The sequence below is a fragment of the Ascidiella aspersa genome, chromosome 9, assembly GCF_963924565.1.
Source record: "Ascidiella aspersa chromosome 9, kaAscAspe10.2, whole genome shotgun sequence".
NCBI lineage: Eukaryota > Metazoa > Chordata > Ascidiacea > Phlebobranchia > Ascidiidae > Ascidiella > Ascidiella aspersa.
In genome coordinates, this window is record NC_139455.1 from 18,612,122 (window position 1) to 18,634,996 (window position 22,875).

At 36.9% G+C, this 22,875-nt stretch overlaps 2 protein-coding genes across 3 annotated transcripts in view; one reads left to right on the forward strand and one right to left on the reverse strand.

Annotated features, from left to right (window-relative positions):
- LOC146133404 (uncharacterized) overlaps positions 1 to 22,875 on the reverse strand; it is a 280,938-nt gene that overhangs the window by 62,526 nt on the left and 195,537 nt on the right. The window lies entirely within an intron of this gene.
- Positions 476 to 7,958, forward strand: LOC146133409 (rho-related protein racA-like). 2 transcript variants are annotated; one of them, XM_083396442.1, is made up of 4 exons: positions 476 to 485; positions 2,242 to 2,428; positions 5,254 to 5,469; positions 6,298 to 7,958. In XM_083396442.1, the coding sequence occupies exons 1-4, from the start codon at positions 482 to 484 to the stop codon at positions 6,461 to 6,463; spliced, it is 573 nt and encodes a 190-aa protein (XP_083252568.1). In that variant the 5' UTR covers positions 476 to 481; the 3' UTR covers positions 6,464 to 7,958. The 2 variants fall into 2 exon arrangements, with proteins under 2 accessions (XP_083252568.1, XP_083252567.1); XM_083396441.1 differs by lacking the exon at positions 476 to 485 and adding an exon at positions 1,564 to 1,635 and having other exon boundaries at positions 2,238 to 2,428.

Sequence of the window (22,875 nt, forward strand, 5' to 3'; positions counted from 1 at the left end):
CTTCTTTAAATACAATGTTCTATTGAAATTAAATTGTTTTTCCGTATAAAGTAAGGAAAATTATGTTAATGTAATAGAAAATGCGATTAAATATGGAGGAGGGGCGCCAATTTTATAGTTGTTCCCGGGCGCAAAATACCCTGGCCACGCCTCTGCAACGTCTACAGGTGTTTTGAGTTGCGTTATGACACCCGAGACCGTACTGTTATTTGTTGACAAAAAGTATAAGCCTTCAGTTACTCCCTTACTTTTTTTAAAATAAAGGCCACTGTCCAGCATAATTAGTTAGTATGCTGTGTAATTCGGTTGCTTAACGCAGATTAGATACAAAATTCAACTTACTACAAACACTACGAAAGAATCTAAACCTGAAAAAAGTTTTTTTTGAATCACAAAACATTTTTTAACCTTAATTTCATAAAAATACCCTAAATCTTTAAGTTAATACACGTTAATTCCTCACCCGCTGCCAGGGGCAATCATGCGTTACGCGTTTTCCAGCTACTTCCAAGCGATACCTGCATTGTGGCGTCACAGGCGGAAACGTGGGCCTGCGTTTGAATGATTCAGCTTACCTTTCGTTGGTTAAGCAAGGCACGCGTAAACAAAGGATCCAGGATTGTTAGCGTAGACGTGGTAGTACACAATCTATATGTGAAACTAGCTGTAGGGCACTGGTTTATAAAGTAACTTCAAGGACTTAGTTAGGCAAAAAAGTCGCGAACCATTGAATTTTGGAAACCATTGCCTAGGATTGCTTATATTTAGAACTAATGATGCTGCCAGTCCCAAATAAACTAGGATATCGGTGACTTACAAGGATGCCCATACCCAGAAGAATGAACAATGTTAAGGAAAAACTAAAACAATTCTGCGACTTGAAACAAGAAAGCCACAAAAGTGTAACTGTCAATTAGCGCATCCAGATGATTAATCGATCCTATTGCGTGTTCGAACAGGTTAAAGTAATAAGCAGCTTATCAGACTTATTTAAGCAGATGTGGCACACGGAAGTGTGACAGCAACATGCCCGACTAGCTTCTGATTAACCAGGCGATAGAGAAACAGGAAGAACAGCTGGTCATAACGCAATATACGCATCAACATAACGTATCATTACAACAATTCCAATATCAGTAACGTTTTGTTGGACACTTTGCTAGGATTTAAACTAAAGCAGGGGCTCTTTAACGAAACGGCAACTAAAGAAAAAATGTTTAACAAACAACGCGGTAATGTTAATTTGAGATTTGGTCTTTATATAGGCTGACCGGTTATATACCGGTAGTACGTAAAAGAACAACTTGCTATATACCAATCTGGAAAATAGTTTCCTAAATCAGTTTCTTGCCCTCCTCTTAGTGGTTTGTGTTGCTGTTCTATAGTGAATGATGCCATTAGTTCAGTCTCGTCATGTCACTTTTCCAAACGATAGGTGTATAATTGCTTAGCTTTATTTACTACTGAGATTACACGGATTGGCAGCTTTAGACGAGAAGGTGTTATATATTTACCGTAGAAAACAAGATTTACCAAGCATTGCTTTATTGCTGAACGTTTTGCAGGCGTCGTAGGATTTTTTAGGCTTCTGTCAGCCTTCTTTCAAGAATTATGTTTGTTTAAAGCATTATGAGGGTAAGAGTGTACATTACTACATTGCCGGACAACCAATTCAAATTATATCGCACTAAGCAAATACTTGAAGACGGGTAACATATGTTTCTTATGTTTGCCAACGTCATACAGATCGGATGCAAAAGGAACGTACGCCTTATCGTTACTATATAAAATATGGTGATTTTAATAGTAAGGGTTGTTTAACAACATAGAACGTGCCATCAAATACAAATGCCCTCCTTTGTTATCAGTTTATAAATTATGGGTAAAGGTGGTTTAAAAATAAACTACGATACCGTCTGAACAGATTCGATATTTTTGTTATGTCATTGGCCTAGATATCATTTCTGATGCTGTAAAAGCGAAAAAGGGCTTTGCTTTTAACCCCCCTTCTTTGCATGTAAGTACTTAAAATAGGCAAAAAGTGTTAACAAACAATAATTGACACTGCGCGTTCTAAAAAAATCCAATTCCAACTGAATTTAAGAGCCGCATAAAACAGGTTAAAGAGACGTACGCGCCTCGCGAGCCGTGGTTTGCCTATCCTATAGTATCTAGGCTTGAACATATTCGTGAAAGAGCAAGTTACACTTAATCGTATTTTGTTTTTTACCTTGAAGCCAGTGAAGATAGTGGTGGTGGGGGATGGAGCTGTGGGGAAGACCTGTCTCTGCATCACCTACGCAAACGGGGTATTTCCCGAGGACTACGTGCCCACCATCTTCGACAACTACGCGGCAACAAGCTCAATAGACGACTTTACGTACAACCTGGCTCTGTGGGACACAGCGGGCCAGGAAGAATACGACAGGTACTTAAAGTGATTGGATGTCTTTACAGGACTTTTACTAATTCATTAACTGAGTCCTATGATTTGGTACCCATTCGTGTCCGAACCATTTGTTTTGTGATACTTTATAACAGTGGCTCTCAAACTTCTTAAGCTTGCGGCGCACTGAAAAAATCTTGAATATTTCGCGGCACACTTTTAACAGAACAACAATACTATAACTTTACAGTCGCCCTTAACACACGACAAACTCAAATAATAATAACTTTTATTAGATAGTGCGTACTAAGTCTGAAATGCTTAAGTGTATGCCTATTTGTAATACAAATAAGTCATTTTCCAAAATTACAAAAAGTTTCGCGGCACACTTAATAATCTCTACAGAGGCACACTGTGGTGTGCCGCGGCACACAGTTTGGGAATTACTGCTTTATAACATGCGTCCTCACGGGAAAACAGTAGAACGACGAAAGTGTCTTATTTAGCCATTGAGCAAAGTAGGGTAATGGTTCTCTAACTTTCACTTGGCGGTTCCTTTTTACTTGAAATATAAGCAGGCACAATTAATTATAAAAGCCAACATAATTTCGACAATCACTGTACAACAACGGTCTTAACATTGAAATTAGTAAGTCTTAACATTAAAATTTGTAACCCACTATCCTACAAAGACCTCTCATGATATGTTATATTTGAAATTCAAAGGGAAGAAATGTGCTCCGGATAATATGTATTAATCAGTTAATGAATTAAAGATAATGCACGGGCCTGGTAAAACTCTTTCACGGCCCCTGTCCGCGGACCCCTGTTTGAGAACCACTAATGAAATCAGTTTGAATCAGACCTGGGCAACATACGGCCCGCGAAGCAGTTTAATCCGGCCCACGGCTTGTTTTGCTTAAAGTACATACTAAGCAAAAACCAGAGTGAGTTTCTACATGTTTGGTTGTATCGTAAACACTCTTTTCAGGGACAGATCTAGTCATGACCACGCCAAATTCGATTTTTAGCTTGTTTGAAATACAAAAACGGAAATTGTTTTCGCGCTTCACGCGAATATATTCTGTCTTTCTCGTATCTTCCGTGCAATTTTCGGGAAACTTCACAGACAAATAGCGTCCAATGCACTGTGGCACTCTCTCCAACGAAAGTTTAACAAACTTAGCCTAATATTTAAATATTTTTTGCGCGTCGACAGTATTCCGTCTTTAAAATATAAACGAAATACCTACCCTTTTCCAAACTCTGAAATGTACAAATTCACATCCTGTAAACCTAATTTAGTTAATTCCATGTTGTGTGTTTCTCCCGATTTTTATTGTCTTTACAATATGGCCGCTGTGCCGCAAGTAACACATCGGTAACTTGAAGCTTAAAAAATCAAAGTTTTTTGTACGAAATTTTTACATATTTCAATTTTAACTTTTGGTTCAGCGCCCCCCACAACTTGATAAACGCCAATATATCAAGCAATGTACATTTTTTGTGTGTGCTCAATGCTCCCCCCTCAAAATCTCATTTAAAGTTTGCATTTTAAAACCAACATAGTAGTAATTTCTTCGCGCTTCGCGCGACGTCTTGTGGCCTTCTCTAAATTCGAGCTAAATGGCACATTTTCTCACAACTCCAAACGTAATAACAAATTTGCTAACCTATTTGTTTTATACCGTCAGAGTATGACGTCATATTGCGTGAATTTGAGATCCTATTTTTGACTTGGCCCGCCACAACATTTTAGGCTTTTCATGCGGCCCGCGGTTAAAAATAATTGCCCACCCCTGGTTTGAATAGTAGACTGTCGAAATCTGTCGAAAATAAGCAGCACGAAAAACTCGTAGGATAGACACTGCATGAAGGCGTTACGAAGTCCATACTTCAATAATAAACCTTTTAGATTGATTTACTGGTATTTAAAAGGAAAGAAGTCTATTTTAAACATGACTCTTTATTAAGTAGGCCTAATAACAACATTTGACAGTAAAGGTATCATCAAGATTTAATTATTGGACCAACGGATAGGCATTCGGCAAGTGAACACGTGTCGCAACCACGTGATAACAATTCGAGTGACATCATGACGTTTTTGCAAACAATTGATCGCCTTTAGTTGAACCTATATTTCTGAGATGACTATGTGAAACGAGATCTCTGGTGTGAAACGAGATCTCTGGTGTGTTCTTGATAACACAAGTTATAGGTCTAATTTACTAGTTAATACAGATACCAAGTCGGTTGCTCATTATTAGTAGCCTATATCCCAGCTACTCGTTTTCAGGTAATTTATAATACGGCATTGATTTACGTTTACAGATAGAAACTTGAATAAAAGTGTGACATCCGCTTTTCAGGGTGCAAAACACAATTCGTTCCGTATACGCTTACACCACATCTGTGGGAAGACTTTGCCAAATTAAATGTTTTCCAATAATAAGAACATTATTTGTAGAAGGATTATCATCATAAGATATGCGATGTTTTACCGATTCACGAGGAAAGCATTTTTATTTATATATGGGAACCATGGCGGGTGTTTGCAAATATTTAAAAACATAATTTCTAACTTGTCAAATCAACGAGAAAAATATCAAATATTTGCAGAATATTTAAATATCTAAAGTTTAGTTATATAAATATATGTTCGATACTTTGTATCAGTGTTTTAAACTAGTCATCTTAAAAGGACTCCATTCAAGTCATTCAAAAAACAAATTTAGTCCAGGCAAGTATTTTGCACAAAATAATAACTCAAGTCCAAGTCAAATTTTATGATAAATAATTTAATTAAAAAATATAACACGGTCAAAGTAATGGACTGCATATGGAAGTTTTTATGGTATTTTCAACAGACTGAGACCCCTCTCCTATCCGAAGACCGACATCTTCCTTATTTGCTTCTCTGTGGTGTCGCCTTCCTCCTTCCACAGCGTGTCATCTAAGTGGGCCCCCGAGACCCACCACCACTGCCCCTCGGCCCCCTGCATCCTGGTCGGAACCAAGGCCGACTTGCGGGAAAGCCCCGAAGTCCTGCAGAAGCTGAAAGAATCTGGAAGCGCCCCTATCAAGTAATTTCCTAACAAAGAAACAGCTTAGTTAAATTAAAGAGTTAGGTTAGGTCAGCCCTTCTTAACCAATTGGCTGTCGCCCAAAGGTTTTTTTTTCAAAAAAATAAATGAAATGCGAATTATTTTAAAGATTTTCAAAGATTCTAAGCCTCTGTGGCAACCCTGAGCCCTAAAGCAACCTTAAAAATCTGTTTCTTTTTATACTTTATGTGTTTTTTTAATTTCAGTGCGAACGGAAAAACATAAACATTAATTACTTACTTACTGAACATGGCATATAGCTAGAGTACAATACGAAAAGTATAAGTGAAACATAAATAGTTAAATTCAGCTTTTCAGTATAGAGATTAAATACGGTAAATATTAGATCCTATGACAAGGAGCCTTTGACTGAACAACTTACCTCTTAAAAAGTCTTCCAGATGAGCCGTGCACTATTTATTGAGCTATTTAAAGTTTCCCGTTCCGGAGCAACAGCAATTTATTTTAATTATAGCTGTTGTGTTATATGGCGGGTTCTCATTTTTTCCATTGCTGACATTTGATGCAACCCAAGTATTGGACAAGTATCTATGCTAACGAGCCAATATTTTCGGGTGTCTTTAGTCGTAATGACACTTGTGTTTTTAACATTTATCCTTTCTTATGAAGGTACGTTTCCACAGATCCGTAATACAGTGTGTACTATTTAAATATATTAACTGCATTTGTCATTATAATTGCGCTGCGTCATTATATGTCTGTGTGATTGCTTGGCTCTCGATTAAAAATCACGATTCTTGATTTACGATAAACACCCGTTTAGCTAAACGTTTTTGATTGCCACAGAACGGAGCAGTGCATTTCGCTGGCGAAAGAAATCGGAGCCTTGAAGTACGTCGAGTGCTCTGCGCTTAACAGGGACGGCATCCAGGCAGTTTTTCATGACTCTATTCGGGCTGTTTTAACGCCATCCAAACCGGAGAAAAAAGGAAAGAATTGCGTCACTTTATGATATGCTCGATCTTCGGAGTGAGCTACTTTTTTAGTTGATTTACACACTTTACCTTTTTTGAGTTTTTTAGTTTTAATTCGTTTTGCTCAACGCGTTTCGACACAAAGCGATGTTAGACTTGTCCAACAGATGACGCCAAAGGGTAACTTTGCAATAACAACATTGAAAAAGGTCTTGACTTAAATGGGTAATAACACGGTTATGAATCAATTAAAATAAGAGAGAACATAATAATTTCGGAAAATTAGTGGAAAAATTGTTTTTGAAAAACAAAAATTATCATTATATACGAGAACTCGCTGAGATAAGTTTATTAACAGTTTCACAGCTATTGGCCACTTTATTCACTTACGGCAGTGTTTCATTAAAGTAAGGTTGATATTCAGCAATCCACTAATAGTGACGTCATATAATTCATCCCTTCACAATAGGTGGTTGGCAAATATTCCACTACATGCTATCCACCTTTACGTTTTATGGTTTTTGAGCTCTTTATTTTCGAAATTTAGTACTGCGCATGCGCATGCGCAAATCGAACTCGGGACTCGGTAAAATTTTTTTACCAGAGTCCCGCGTCTGACTCAGCGGCTCTGAGCAGTGCTGTATTGAAAATGGCTTTCCGTACCAACTCAAGCTTCGTAGAAAAATATTTTTGCCTGTCCTCCAGGACACTGTGTAATCCGTCAATATGTTCGCTGTATATAGTTTGATTTGATGTTGGCATACCATATATATAGAATAGGACTATTAAAGCAACGCACACAACACTCTGTAAAGCGATGAGTATTAATTCTACACTTCACTCGAACCGAGTAAATGTGTGGCGCAATTATACTCATCGCTAATTCGTTTATCTATATGTAGACATTTTTGTTCGAAAGTTTCATTGTATGACAATTCCCTGTTCAATGTATATAGAGTGACACAAATGAATAGTGAAGTCTTTTTTATGCATGTCTTTTGTCAGGTACTTATGTCATCTTCAATTTGGCAATTTTCGTATGATTTGGAATTGACTAGAATTGTTTATGCAAATATTGCTGCTTTGTGTCTAATCTCTTGCCACTGCACATACTCATTTTATTTATCTACTTACTTAATAAAGCACAATCACTATTAAGGATGATATGTATTGCATTGATACTCTTTCACAGTTTCCAAAAAGTCTTACTTCAGTACATTCTACTTTTACCAACTAAACCACCATCCAACTTTAATTTAATGGTGCACCTATATTACAGTATATTTTGACTTTACAACGATAAAAAAATTGTAGGCTTAATCAGCAAAAACTAAAAGTAAAGGATACCATTTATTAAGTTTTTAAAAATTCTTGTTTGTGCAAAATGTCGTGAAAAAAAGGCTGACTGTAAACCTACAAAATGCTACTATGTGCCTCAACCCTCAAGATATGTTTTTCTCGTTCAAATTTTAATTTGTAGGACTTAAAAAAACATATGCTTTTTCTTTAGCTGACTGATTGAATTCAGTACGAACTTCAGACGAATCTCTTTATTTTCTCGTTAATTTGCATCGTCGCAATATTGGTAACATTTTAAACGCCGTGATTTCAGTTTAAATGTTAAGCCAAGAAATAGAAAGCAGTAAGACCAAACAAATGCGGTATATCTCCAAATTGTGAATAATATAGAAGTTTATAATTAGAAAAAACACCAGTTTTTATTTGTAACCCGAATAAGCCAATTTAAAATTCGCATTTGGTGACGACAGGAAAAATAGAACACGTCAACTGTTAGGAGGCTAACCGAAATCAATGAGATTTGCAAGAAAAAACCTAGGTCGAGTTCGAACTTATTTTCATCAATACAGATGCTTCACGTCTTGACCGTAAGCACTAGTTTTGAGAAGTCTTTGTTAGATCTACAGTGAAGACATGAAGAACACCGTATCATCTTGTTAATAGCCGGGCTGCAGCGTCGGTTAAAACTAATCCGAGTCCTGTCCCGACCGGAAAAATGAATGGCGTCCCCAGTCCGACTCCGTACAAGTGTGTGATTTTGTCGAGTCCCGAGTCGGGTTCCTACTTCACAACCTATACTTTACCTATTTTTGTAACTAAAATATAGGGTTGATATTTAGCAATCCACTAATAAGGGTGTCATATAACTTATCCACCTTCGGCCTTAAAAGTGGCTTATCCCAATTACAAATAGACACAAATATGTATAATAAAAGGTTCAATGTAAAACAAACAGCCATCATATAAAGCACACAGCAGCAAACATTGTATGGAACGCTACAAGACGTCCAACAAAAGTGCGAAGAGGGATTGTCCCTGACGTGGTCCTCGGAATCTCTTCGGTCACAGTTAACTTTTTGGTGCGCTGAACATTTTCTTGAGAAGTTGACGTTTTATCAGTGCTTGTTGGCGTTGGTATTGGTGTTGAAGTTAAAGATGTGGTTGGAGTTAGACTTTCTGTTAAATTTTCAGTTAGACTCGTTCAATATGCTGATGCTCTATTCGTCAATAACTATAACCCAATGCTGTGAAAAAAATAACCCAGTTTGCCTTTTTTAATTATCCTTTTTGTTCCCATTTATTTACTAGGATTGCCCGTACAACTGTCCTAGCTTAGTTGGGTTCTAAAGAGGAGCAAGGGTAAGGAAGACTCTCCTAAATTGAATAAATTACAAAGAGACTTGAAAATAAATATGCACAGAAACAATAAAACTTGCTTTAACCCAGGTAAAACACGTGATCATCGGCTTTTCTAATGTGTTATAAAGTTTGTCTAGTTGTATACCTGTACGGTTAGTCAAACTGAGGCCCTGTAAAATCTCCGTCACAATACGGAGGGACTTGTCAAACGTATCAGTCAGTGGGGAGTAAGATCCCGGTATAAGATTTGCCAGATACGTAGCTACGGCTGTTCTGTTGCATCGCGTGCTCCAACTTGTCAACAACTTGTACTTAATGGTTGTCAAATATCTACAACAAAACAAAGCCTGATGTAAAATGCATACGAAAGCACTATGAAAGAATAAGAGTTTAAGTAATATAAATAGAAGTTTTAAAATGAACCTATGTCGTAGTTCTGTGTACAGTACCCTTGAGACTTAAAACATATATTGCGCATGTAATAACACAGAAACTTAACTTTACCGACATATTTTTTTAACAACTATAGATAACATAAAATACTAATAACACATTAGTATAGGGCAATTATCAAAATTTGATACTACCACTCGATATTATTAAACATCACTTATTGCAAGTATTAAATAATGTATAGTGTGTTTATAATGTTGGTTGTCGTTTCCATTTTTCCATAAACGGATGGTGCCTCTTACACAATTCATCATGTTAATTGTTTTCGAGTTTTACTCAGCATTCGATAAAAACTCGACGAAACGAAGCGCGCTTACCCCGCAAACTCGTACTGACTTGCCGCTCCCAACATATTGACGAAATACTCGCGGATCAAAGTCAGGCTGTCGTTCATCATCTGCGAGTCGCACAAGCCTTCGGGCAAAGTAAGGTTACTCGACAAGGCGTCCAACGCTTGATGGATGAAGAACGAGTCGGAATCGAGGCAAAGGGCTCTGGTTAGCTCCGCCTTGGCGCTATCTAATGTAAGGACGCCAGAATAGAGAGCGTTGAGAGAGGTGTAGCCTCCCACAATGGCAATACCCACCTGTAGATCACTCCTAAGTTAAAACTTATACGAATACTTGACTTGGTATTTTAGGGCAGTCGTTCTTTAACACTGTCTGTCGCGAAAGATTCTCAAGTGTGTCGCGGAACTTAAATAGGCATGCAAACAAGCGTGCTAAAACTGAGTGCACTCTATTTCTTTACTCAGTTGCTTTTAAGTGTTTTAGCTTACGGCACCGTACAATAATCTAAAATACATTCAAGGCAACCTTTCTCAAAATAATTATGTCATATATTAGCAATCGTATTAACACAAGACAAAGAAAAGGTAATCGACCTTTAAGACGCTTTCATTTTTTTAACCTAAATGTTTTCAGGAATTACCTTACCTTATAAATCGCCCTTAAGTCAAAAGGAAGTGTGTCGAGAGCTGTGGGGCAAATGCCGGGAACGCAAAACTTCACCGCGTTAATGCCACACACCAAACTTGATTCCAAACCGTTCCTGAAATAAATAAACATGCCCGGCCCAATGTCAGACAGGTTGTCACGTTTTTAGTACGCTGACCCAGTCAGCCAGGCGTCATGACCCGTCAGTTGGTTTGGACATCCTTTTCAGTTACTAACCACTATTGTGCACACCTGTTCATTACTAAATTCAGCCCTAAATTTGTTTCAGTTCTGGCTTTGTGCTTTTGCATGTCGTTTATTTCTGTTTAAAGCAGGGCTGGGGAGCCGGAGCCGGAGCTGGAGCCCGGAGCCCGGAGCTAAGCATTTTCTCTGGAGCCAGAGCCGGAGCTGGAGCCATTGTTATTATTTTTGTGGAGCTGGAGCCGGAGCCGGAGCCATTTTTATTATTTTTGTGGAGCCGGAGCCGGAGCCCTTTTTATTATTTTTGTGGAGCTGGGGCCATTTTTCAATTTGTGGTGCTAAAGCTAAGAAATTATATTTTGTTCCATCTTCAACGTTAGTTAGCCAAAAGCAATTTTTAAAACTTGCCATTGAATAAGTGACTGGTGGCACCGGAGCTGGAGCCGGAGTCATTGGGTGTGTGTTTGATGGCTCCTGGAGCCGGAGCCAAAGGATATGAGTTTTACTACTCCGGAGCTGGAGCCGGAGCCAAAGGATTGAGTTTTGCGACTCCGGAGCTGGAGCCGGAGCCATTTAATAATTGCCTGATGGCTCCGGAGCTGGAGCCGGAGCTAATGCTATTTTACGGTGGCTCCCCAGCCCTGGTTTAAAGTAGTATTACCAATACTTGCATAATTACTGTTTAGTTTTGACATCTAATTGCTTATATTTAATTGTTCTGATTTTGTATATTGTGTTTGATTGCCACATATAGGATACCTTGGGGTATTCGACAATATTGTAGGTTAACCAGAACTGTTTTAACAGTCTTTATTATGGAAAAATCGAACAAAATATTTCACCAGGAAACTTAAAAAAATATATTTTCACCACAACATTTACTCACACACATGTATTGATGTCCGCGTACGGGTATCCTGAAAGCAAAGGTTTGAGACAGGTTTCGACAAAACTTAACGCTTGTCGGAGGCTGCAGTTGGGAAGAATCTGAATGTCTGAAATATTGGTCACCACGAATTAAAAGGATTTTAAAAGATGGACAATTAGTTGTTTTAACGTTTAGGCCAATAAAAACTTTTATATTGCTCTAACTTTAAAAATAATCATTTGCTTTAACTTTAGATAGGCCAATGATTTTAAACGTTTTGGCTAATGAAAACATCTTCATTTGCGAAACAAAAAAACAAAAAATGGTAATAAAAAACGCGGCATATTTTGTACAAAATTAATTGTTTTTTTTACAAACCCCCTTGCTACACGGCAAGACAGTAGGTAAATAATTGTTAGTGCGCATTGTCTCACATCTACTTGTTTGCATGTCTATTCGTAATACGGATAGGTTAATTTACAAAATTGCAAAAACGTTTCGCGGTGCACTTGGCGAACCTCTCGAGGCACGCTATTGTGTGGTGGAACACAGTTCAGAGATGATTTGCCTAGGCCTTAAAGGACGGTAGTACATTCAGCTTTACACTTTGTGATTCATTTTCTACCCTATATTACCAAAAGCACCAACAATGACAGGCAAATATCGCCCGCGCAAACCACATCTATAATAAATGGCTATTGGCTATACTCGTCCTACATACGAATCATTTTATTTCGAAAAATTGTTCTGAGATACAACTTTCTATAGAAGTTGAGACGCATCGTGCATATAGAAAGCGTTTCCATTCTGTGTGGTACTTTTACATCATATAGCTTACCGTCAAGAAGTACAGCATCAGAACAAGAAGCTGCCAGTTGAAACTTGTTGCATCCGAGAGTAACGCAACTTGAATGGCTGCAACTTGAATAATTTGGACCAATTTCGTCGTTTTCAACCGATGAACAACTTGCGTTCTGCTGTATCAAAGTCCCACATGAGGCGTATTCATTCATGCCTCGAAAATAAGTGAAACAACGTAGGCATCAAAACAGTTTTCATCAGAACAGAACTTTAGCTTTGCGCCAATTCGAGCAATACAGAATAAACCACTATCCGAAACTGAGCAACAATACAGCAACACACTTTAACCCCATTTACACGCGGGCAACTTCGGGCAAATAAAGTTATTGAAATTTGGATGCAGCTATTTGGTGAGAGTAAATTACAATTCAGGAAAATCTAAAACTATTATAATAATCGCGAATAAATGTCTTCGTCCAGCAAATTAAACAATACTTTATTTTTTTTAAATCAAAGTATTTTCAAATCCGATTAGAATAGTGAGAAAATACGTATGATTCAGGCACATTTCTAAGAGTAAGGCTCAAGTCAATTTCATTTAATGTTTACTCGCATATGACGACCTTAAAAGCTGTTAAATACGTCTGGTTAATTGCCCTGCATGTGTTGCACTAAAATTTAAGCAATGTTACAGAAAAGTGTGAGGATAAATGTTTTCATTGCTTTTGAACAGAATTTGCTTTTTGGTGGCTTGAGATGATCTAATTTGTTGACATACTATACCAAACTAACAATTTTCATGCACCAAAACTGGTGAAAACTAATTTTATGTTTGATCAAAGATAAACCAGATAACTAAAAAAGACGAAGAACCATCACCTGAACTATCTAAAACTTCTTCCTGAAAATGTGTCTCGTATTGGTACAGTCGCCCTTTAGATTAAAAGAGCTTCCTAATTCGGAACTGCACGACGACCTTTGCATGAAAATACATAATACAATGCTTACTTGGTTTTCCAGCGACCATTCCATAGAAAGTAACCATGTTACAGGTTTCAGTGTTGTGTTGACAAGTCTGCCCCGTGTAATACTCGCTAGTCAAAACACCGTCGATTGATTGCCTGAACCCAGAAAGACACAGCGGAGGTTCTGTGGTAAGAAACAAAATCAATGCGTTTTTAAAAACAGTAAGGGGACCATGCAGTGGTGAAATGCTGCAACGTTTAGATTTAGAACGGCGTTCCGACAAAGGAAATGGAAGCCGGTCCGTCATTTGGTTAAAGACATCAGTTTTACGAGGAAAATCTCATAACTGTATTTGGATGATATAGTTGCAAATCTGCGCACGGCAAGCCACGGCATCCAACCATAGATTTTACGGTTGCTTGTTTTATGCGGTTTGTTTATGACGTAACATTGTGGCGTCATTCCTAAAAGTCTTGAAATCCGACGGCAGTTATTTGTTGCAAATGTGCTTTAAATTCTGTAAACAAACACTATGTTTAACTTGTTTGACGTTGTTTCATTAACAGAGCATGCATAGCGACTCTTGGAGGATTTTTCTTAGGGAAACTTATACAGACTACTATTCTATTCGGATACCTAAACCAGCAAGTACGACCGTCGAATCAGATAGCAAACTGTACACCATTATTATAATTCAGTAAACAAAATTTGTCAAATAAAACGTGCAAAGTTTCGCCAGTTTTCCAGCGTATGACAAGATAAACCTTTCTTTTAGCGGAAATTTTTTAGCATAAAGCCTGACTCCCTTGTTTTTTCTCCGCCCATCCTTTAACATTTCTTTTTGAACCAACATTGTTTACCGACCCAAGATCAGGAGTTAAATGCAACCATACGCATTCTGAACAAAACTAAATTCAGTTGATAACAAACCTACCGGATGCTTCAGGAAAACATGAAAGGACCGTAGAGAGCAAAATCAACCCAGCAAGCATATTTTGCGGTTTTACTTATTTTTCATTTAAACATTTGACAGCACACAAATGTCGGCTGCTTGCTGCTTGGCAAATAACTATCTGGTCGACTACTGCTACTATCGAACTTGTTTCCACTCAAGGGCAGTACAATTCTATTCTACTATGATCACCTAATAAACCTACTATTGTGTTGCGATCTAGTATAATTTGGCGAAAATTAGCCTGTTGCGCATTATCTGTCGGTGAGTTTCACATCTAGTTGATTGCATAATGACGTAGATTAAATTTTGGGGCAAATTCTATTGTCGATAATCCTATTGAAATTTCGATGACCTATAGGTGAAACATCACTAGAATAAGTTAGAAAAAACGTCCCTGTGTGAACTGGGCTTGATTTGGCAACGATAAGAAGACAGTGGTATTTTCCGTGTAGATTTGTATTATTCATTTTCAGAATGACTTTAAACAGCGTCATTTATAAACCCTTTCACCTCCTTTCAGCTTCAGCGACCCAAATTAAGCCCGAATAACTTGTTATGGAATTCATATTGGTGGCAGGAACCAGGTTTTGCAAAAACCTTTTGAGGCGCAGTCAAAAGTACAACTTACCACTGAAAAGCTGCGTCTAATAAATTTTTAAATAAATAAATTATATTGTAAAAATAGCCAGTGTCTTCACACAGATGAAGTATCATTAATCACCAATATTAAACTAATACATCTAAAAGCAAGCTGGGAAAAGTATTGTTTAAGAATAATGTATCAAACTGCGTGCAGAATAGTGACCCCTGCTTTAGTTTAAATTGTATCTAGCGGATGGCATAGAACGCCGTTTATTTGACAAAAGATTGGTATGAACTGGACCTACTGGGCAACAGAAAACAAATATAAAGTCTCCTGTCCTTACAAGTAATGTATGACTGGCGGTCAATACAATAACTTGACACCCTTTTCACCATTTTCTCCATAACTCACTGTATGTTACAGATTTTTTATTGTTGTTTGAAGCATATAAAGTCACCGCATTGCTTCAAGTACAAACGAAGGTTTAATAAACCAATATCATGAAACAAAAATGGAACATATGAATAAAATATGTTGATCGGTAACATAATAATAGTCGCTTTTAATTTTTTTTAATTTTGGGTGGCGACGCATCCAACACGTACTTTTTTAGTCGATTCGATAAATACTGCGATATTAAAATAAAATACATTGTAAATAGGAAAACAATGCTTATTAACAAATAGGTTTGCCGTTGATCTTGACCAAAAACAACCACGATTACTAATATAACAATATTTAAATTAATAAAGAAGCAAGAGAGATTTTATTAATAAATTAATAAAGCCAAACTGACGTTTGTACAGAAATATTTATTGATAGGTTTGGACACAAAATTCGGCCAATAACAGAGTTTCCCAAACCAAAGTGCGCCTACCGGAAGTGTGATGTTTGTCAGCTGGATCAATGGCATTTTTAGGCATGTAAAGTGGTGAATAAAAGTTAAATGACACTTCGTGTGTTTTGCACTTTAAATGGTAGAGCGTGTATGTCATACTCTTTATATAGGGCAGGTCACATATCTAGGCTCAGTAAAAGGCTAAATAGCAAGCAATCGCTTAAGAATCGCTGGCCTACTTTAAAATATAAAAAGGCATAACATGCATGTAAGTTAAAAAAAACAAACAAAAAAAAAACAGTTTCATATGATAGCCCAGCTGGCAATAAATATAAGGGTCTAATCGCGTTTAAACCGCGGACAAAAGAAGTTTAAATAATATTCAAATGAACTAGCGTTAAGGGCCTGTATTCAAATGAACTAGCGTTAAGACCCAGTATACCTCCAAGCAAATAGGAGTTTATAAAAAATAATTAAATGTTATACACATAAGTTGGTATTTTTTAAAGCGATAAAGCAGTGAGTAACCAACTTACAACGCGAAACAAATTCAGTTTATCCCCTAGCTTGATGTGTTGCATTTAGTTAATAAGTTGTAACTTGTAGTACAATTTCTTCGCATAAATTTATCGGAACATTACCTTGTAATTTGTTCATATAATTTAAACAATGGAGGCGAAATAGAAGCGACAAAAAATTGCCAAAAATGAGATAGAGAGTGTTGCTTTGCCTTCGACTTGCGGTTTTGATCTTTGCCTAAAATATTGGCTCCTGCAAAACGAAAGTTCGTCTCCACTTTCCCTGAAATCGTTTCTTCACTCCGACAGTTCGACAAAAGGCATATCTCGTTCGTCTGCATTTGCTCTATACAAAAAGGTCGCCTATCTTGCCTTCGTCACTATCTTGCCTTCGTCACTGTTCGAATGTGCATATCTAAAAAGTAAAAAAAAAATGTCGGTTAACAATAAAACTCAAACTTTAAAAAACCGAGTAAAACCAGGATCAGACATTTTTTAAAAGAATATAATATTTCGCCTATACTGGCATCGTCATTTCCTTATTCAAATATTGGTCATTCACCTCAACTTTTCGTTTTTCCGCCTTTAATAATTTTTCTTGCAAAGAATCTAATTAAAACACTATGGTCTTAAACACGTCTTGACTGCACTTTTCTCATTTGTACTTAACAGTTGCACAAGTGCTTAAAAAATGGAAAATTAACTATTTCAAGTGTATAGTTTTTAAAAATATTACAACCCCAATTAATTAGTATCAACTGAATTAAAAACTAGCAAGGTACATACTTATCGTTTGATATTAGGCTGTTTTCAGTACACCTTGCATCTTTGTTTATCGGTTTGCCAGCACAAGTGGCTAATCGCATTTTCCACGTAAACATAATTTAGATAAAAATCCGTGTATTTCACTCGATGTCTCGAACCAACCTGACTCAACGGTGTTGACGTTTATGGTGATCGGGTCCGCCCGAGACTTTTCCCTCCAGCAGGGACAGAAGTATTTTTTGAACAGCGCCACCGTCGCATCCCTCAAGTCACTGAAAACGTTAGAAAAATACAAAGCTCGTGAATCAATCCAAATAACACTGCTTTTTTCACTGTGGTCATGTGATCAGGCATAAAATTTCTTATGACACCATAACCTTTGGGGTATAATGGCTGGAGGTGTGCATAATTAGAAGTAGAATGACCATAAAAACCCATACAGCAGTAGGTAGCATATTTTGAATGTTTCGAATAATTATTTTATGTTAAAATGAATGGAGTGTAGGAGTTTTTAGCAAGAAGGCATACCAACGATGTCACAATTTTGCAGCGTTTTAAAAAAAAAACGAACTTCCCCCCAAAAACAAAATTGGTTTACTCCAAGAGGATACAAATTAATCTTGTTATCATTTGTCCAAATCCTAATTAATGCCTTAGTAATCAAGTCATTAACATCATAAAATTTGCATTTTTATAATTACCAAAACTATTTGACTAGGATATTTTACAGTAGGACATTTATTTCGCGTGACATACGCCAAAACGATGCAATAATTATCTGTATTGTTTTCGTGTACAAAACATGATTCATAAAAATCTCAACAGAGCTTTGTTATTTATAATAGTAAGTGATCTATGGCTGGTTAAAAAAACGAGGCGAACATATAATAATAAACAAGGTGACGCAAGTTTCGGAGCTCTTGTGTCACGATTTCTGAATTTTACTGCCAAGTCATCGTATTGCAAAGCTTTGTCCACTTTATCGAGATCGTATTGACGCAAGTCGGGCCACGGTTTGCAATCGGTCACAATATTTGAATTCATGCGAGTTTGGTGTGCACCGTTTCGTTTAATAGCACAGGAAATGCAACCCACCCTGTCCTTTAGTTGCGTCACGAGTTTTTACCACTGTTTCGAATTTGTTGCTAACGAGATTAAGGCGCTCATAGTTCGTGTCACAGCCTAGAAATTCGGTTGATAACTACCACTGGTTCAGTATACATTGGGCCGCAGAACACAGGGGTAAAAATCATCTTGTAAAATCATCAGGTTAAAAATATGTTAAACTTTATTGTCAAATAGATTATTAGGAATATAGCCTACACGCAGAATCTTTTCGGAAAGTTTTTTATTTATTATATAATGTTGTCTTAACGTCCTGGGATCCCCGTTTCAAACAATTTTGTATATCGGTAACTTTTTTATGTATATGTTTCTACTAAGTAAAGCATCATTTTTATTTTCACAACAATTCATCTTTGACAAAAACCTTGCAGTAAAAAATGAATTTAAATGATTTGCAATTTTGTGAAACATTTTAAGAAGCCCTGTTTTTCAATCGGTAAAAGACAATTTTGCCCATTTTACTTGTGTAAATGCAAAAATTGTTTGAACCTAACTTTCTAGTATGTTTTTGACCGTTTAAAGGAAAGTTTTGGCTCAAATGTGCCGTACCATGACATGTTGCAGTGTGTTGTTTTTTTCTCGCCTTATCTGTAAAATATATTCAAGGCGCAACAAATGTTTTGCGATTCTCTTATTTTATTATATAGTATTGATATATATATATAGACTGTTCAAAATGTAATTTCCCAGCCTACTCTTTCATCATCAGTGGCACTTTGTCGGCTTACCTGCTGCAAATTGTATAGAGAAACGGGTTGAGGCATTCCGAAATACGCAGACAGATGTACTGGCCCGTTCCGAGGCCCCAGTCCAGCTCAAAATCGTATTCGGTAATTCCCTTGTGGTTGATTGTGTAGAACTCGAACGCTACAAACGAAAATATGAAATATTTTTGTTCTAAAAAATGAGAAATTTTTACCTAAGAATATATATTTTTTGAACAAAATTTTGCCTTATTAGAAAAACATCGATTTAAACAACATATTGTTGTTTGAAGTACGGCATTAGTGTTTTGGCGTCGTCGACCACACGTTTTAAATGTTTTACTGACTACCAGTCGACACAATTCATTTTTTTGTTAGGCAAAAACTTATACAAAAGCTTACTTGATATTTTTGTCATTTCAATATGACAAATAACTATAAAAATACCAAAGAAAACTAAGATGCTGATTATTTTAGAAAAACATTGTGTAAACAATTAAAAACAGCGTAAAAATATTTGCACAAAACTAACAAAGACCTACTGTATATAGTTATCGCAATTGGTAAATGGGATAATTGCAAACCACAAGCGAAAAAAGACAGCAAATACTGTTCAATATATTAGTTCAAATGAACAATACGAAACTATATAAAGCAAAAACGGCGTTCGAGCTCAACCTATGAATGCGATAAACTAGGCCTGGGTGGTTAATTCTGCAAGTTCGCGTATGCCGTATATAGCTTTAATGAAAAAATAATACAGTTAAACTGTCGTTGAATACAACTCAAAACTAATTTGTTTTGATAAAATTTAAATAAAGGACAATTTCAAAAAGCTGACTATAGTTTTTTTTAGTTTAGTGAACGATTTATGTGCATTTTTAATCGATTTTGACTTGAAATAATTTTGACAAATTTTGACCTAACAATATGTAAATTTTGGCAATATTTTGACTTTTTTTTACAAGTCAAAAAATTTTCGCCCCAATCATCAGTAATGTTTAATATGTCAAATCGATGTTTCGTGTTTTAATTTCTGTGTTAAAAAAAAGGAGGAAAAGTATAGATCAGGGATGTCCAACCTGCGGCCCGCGGGCCGCATTGCGGCCCGCCTGACATTTACGTGCGGCCCACCACTTATTGTCACTTTCAGTAGCTATTAAAAACAATTGTTTCGACTATCATCAAAACGTGTAGAACGCGCAGTATTTGATGTAGGCCTAATCTTATTTTTTTTATAAGACTATAATCAAGTCTAATGTCGCATTTCAACATCCATCGAACACTTTGTGCACACACCATTGCTAAGCAAGATGTGTGTTTTTCTAAATGTGTATGTTTCCGGACCGTTTTAAGGAAATGTATCAGCCCAAAGATGAAAAATCTCAAATTTTCGCGCTTCGCCATAATAAAACTAATAAATAAGGTCGAGATTACTTGCATATTCGCGCATAAGTTCACTCTCCAAGAGCGGGTGTTTCTAAGTTAAATTGTTTTATGACGTCACGATATGACGTAACTTATGACGTCACCCCTTTAATTTGAGAGGTTTGGCGGCCCATCGAAATTTTTAAAGTGGCAATGCGGCCCACTCTGCTAAAAGGTTGGACATCCCTGGTATAGATAATCTGCGCCAGCAAGGTTAGATATCTCCATTTCAGGATGGTGCTATAACTTATCGCTTGTTTAACCGCTATATTGCTATTTGCACGTTTAAATTGGCCTTATACAGTACAGGTCGATAAATTTGCCAACTGCTCTGTTTTGGGCCAAGTTATAATACAAAATATTTTCGTTAAAGGAGTAAAATAGTTGTCACATCATTTTCAACCGTTTATGCGGGTGTGTTTAAATGTCGACCCATTTAAAACCAATTTAACGAAGAAACCGCAAAAACAGTCGTTCTCAACCTGTGGTGCCGCTAGTCGTACGCGATCGCTTTAGTCATAGGCGAAAGCCTTCGATGTTGGTCACCCTTCTAATAACCAAACGCGAAGTTGCTTAACTACTGAGAACGGGAGAGATTGAGTGTATTTAACCTATGGTTTTATTCTTTCCTTTTATTACTCTCATTTTTTTATCTTCTCAGGCAAGACTTAACAATCAATAAAACACCAAAAACACAGATTTGAGTGCCTATATCCACGGGAGAGGTTGTTTTTATGCTTTGTTTAGCTTTATTGGACCTATTTATTATTGACTTGGGTAAAATAGATTCTCTTTAAACCAGGTTGAATGAAGCGATTGCAGCTTGCCACTATAGGTGGTCAGCGACTGAAAACTTTAAACAACCCTGCTTAAACAATGTTTGACCATACTTGAGGTAGGCCTACTTATAACACGAAATTGTCTATAATTAGCTTCGTTCTAATAAATCGTTCATGTCACGTTTAGGGGTTTCGCTGGTCGACCTGTACCCGGAAGTAAGGTAAGAAACAAACCAGTATAGTCAGTGAAAGAGCGACAGTGGTGGAGATCGGTGGACAAGTGAGTGATTGAGTTAGCAAGTGTCAAATCGCCGGTTTGTTTACTTCGCTTTCAGCTTACGCATGGGCTTTTTTAAGCTTGCTGGCGATATGTAGAGCTAATATATATACAGAGTGTATCTCACTCCATGAGTGGCAAACCTACAATCGGGTGGCCGACTGCTGTAATTCACATATAGTTAGATTTATTGAGTTTGTTCTCCGATCCTAAAAATACCTTCGCTGTTATACTGATATCACATATTTTGAGTTGCTTTAGGAAGGCTAAATAAACGTGCAAATTAATCTATCGTAAGCTTAAACAGGTGTAATACAGTGATTTACTTTTTCAAGCTTAAGGTGGCCGCAAAACAACATCAAATGACCTATTGGTAAGAAGCCTTTAACCCTGGTTGTCACATTTCTTGTCCAATGGTTAAAACTTTTTTAGACAACCAATTTTAAAACTAAACGCAAATTGTTAATGGACGCTAAACAGATACCAGCCATATCAAGCTGTTCCGCGATGCGCCAGAAGAAAAAAAAGGGAAGAGAAAACTATACACGATGGTAGACCGTAGAAAAATGAGGTTGGCCGCTATTTCAAGGTGAAAAATTCACTATTGTACCTCAGGTACAAGCCTCTGCCAATGTGGTTGACCGGTGAAAGCCCCCGTTGAACTGACGGGGCTATGAGCTGTCAAAGGTGGGAAGTGGCAACATCCCGTCAAAACGAACGGCGTTTATTTGAAGCGGATGACGAATGTAAACAGCGGCGAGTCGAAACGATTTCGTTTACATGTTTTTATCCGTGTTCCCTCTGACGTGGGCAAACGCGCATCACCACCTAATGATTTGCTTTCTTTAGATGCCTTAGTTCAGTGGTTCCCAAACTATTTAATTCCGTGGCCCAATGTTTTTTTTACAAAACAGATGATGGTCCATCGTTTTTTCACCTCTAGTTATGACTAGTGCATATTGATTACCAAAAGTTTTCCAATTTTATAAACATTTGTTGATACTATTTGTCAAACAAGATGTGTAACTTTAATTAAGTTTCTGATCAGTCTGCTGAAGTTAAATAACTCGCACGCAAAGTTATGCCAATAACTATTTTAGTAAAACAAAATGTGTATAGTTGCAATATTTTCAAATAGCACTGTGCTCACTTAAAGTGGTCTCATACCCTGAAGCTTAGATGGTAGAGGCGATTCGAGCACTTGGGAATATCAGGCATACCATGATTCAACAATAAATAAAGACAAAGTGTATAAACTTTTAAAAAACAAAATAAAGAAAAACGATGATGAATTACACTGTTGATACTTTAATTAAATTTATGCCAATTCACAGAGTTTGTATTTCATTCAGACCTATGTAAACCCAGTATAAAAACAATCATTGTTATTCGAACAAATTTCAATATAAAAAATCTATTTAAGGGAATACTGGTTTCGATTATTTTTATGCCGCACCGCCGGCATTTCTCAACGAGGTTTCAGGCCAGTTTTACATATCGAAAGCAATCGACATCTAGTTCTGCTATAGCGTGCGACGGTAATCAAGCGGTTTTCTGAGTGTTTTAATGTGAGGTACATGTCATCGAACATCAAAT

What these genes read in the sequence shown, in the direction of transcription:
- LOC146133409 (XM_083396441.1), top strand. An exon ending in GGCCAGGAAGAATACGACAG is followed by an intron (nt 2,429 to 5,253) that starts GTACTTAAAGTG and finishes TATTTTCAACAG; the next exon opens with ACTGAGACCCCTCTCCTATC. An exon ending in TCTGGAAGCGCCCCTATCAA is followed by an intron (nt 5,470 to 6,297) that starts GTAATTTCCTAA and finishes TGATTGCCACAG; the next exon opens with AACGGAGCAGTGCATTTCGC.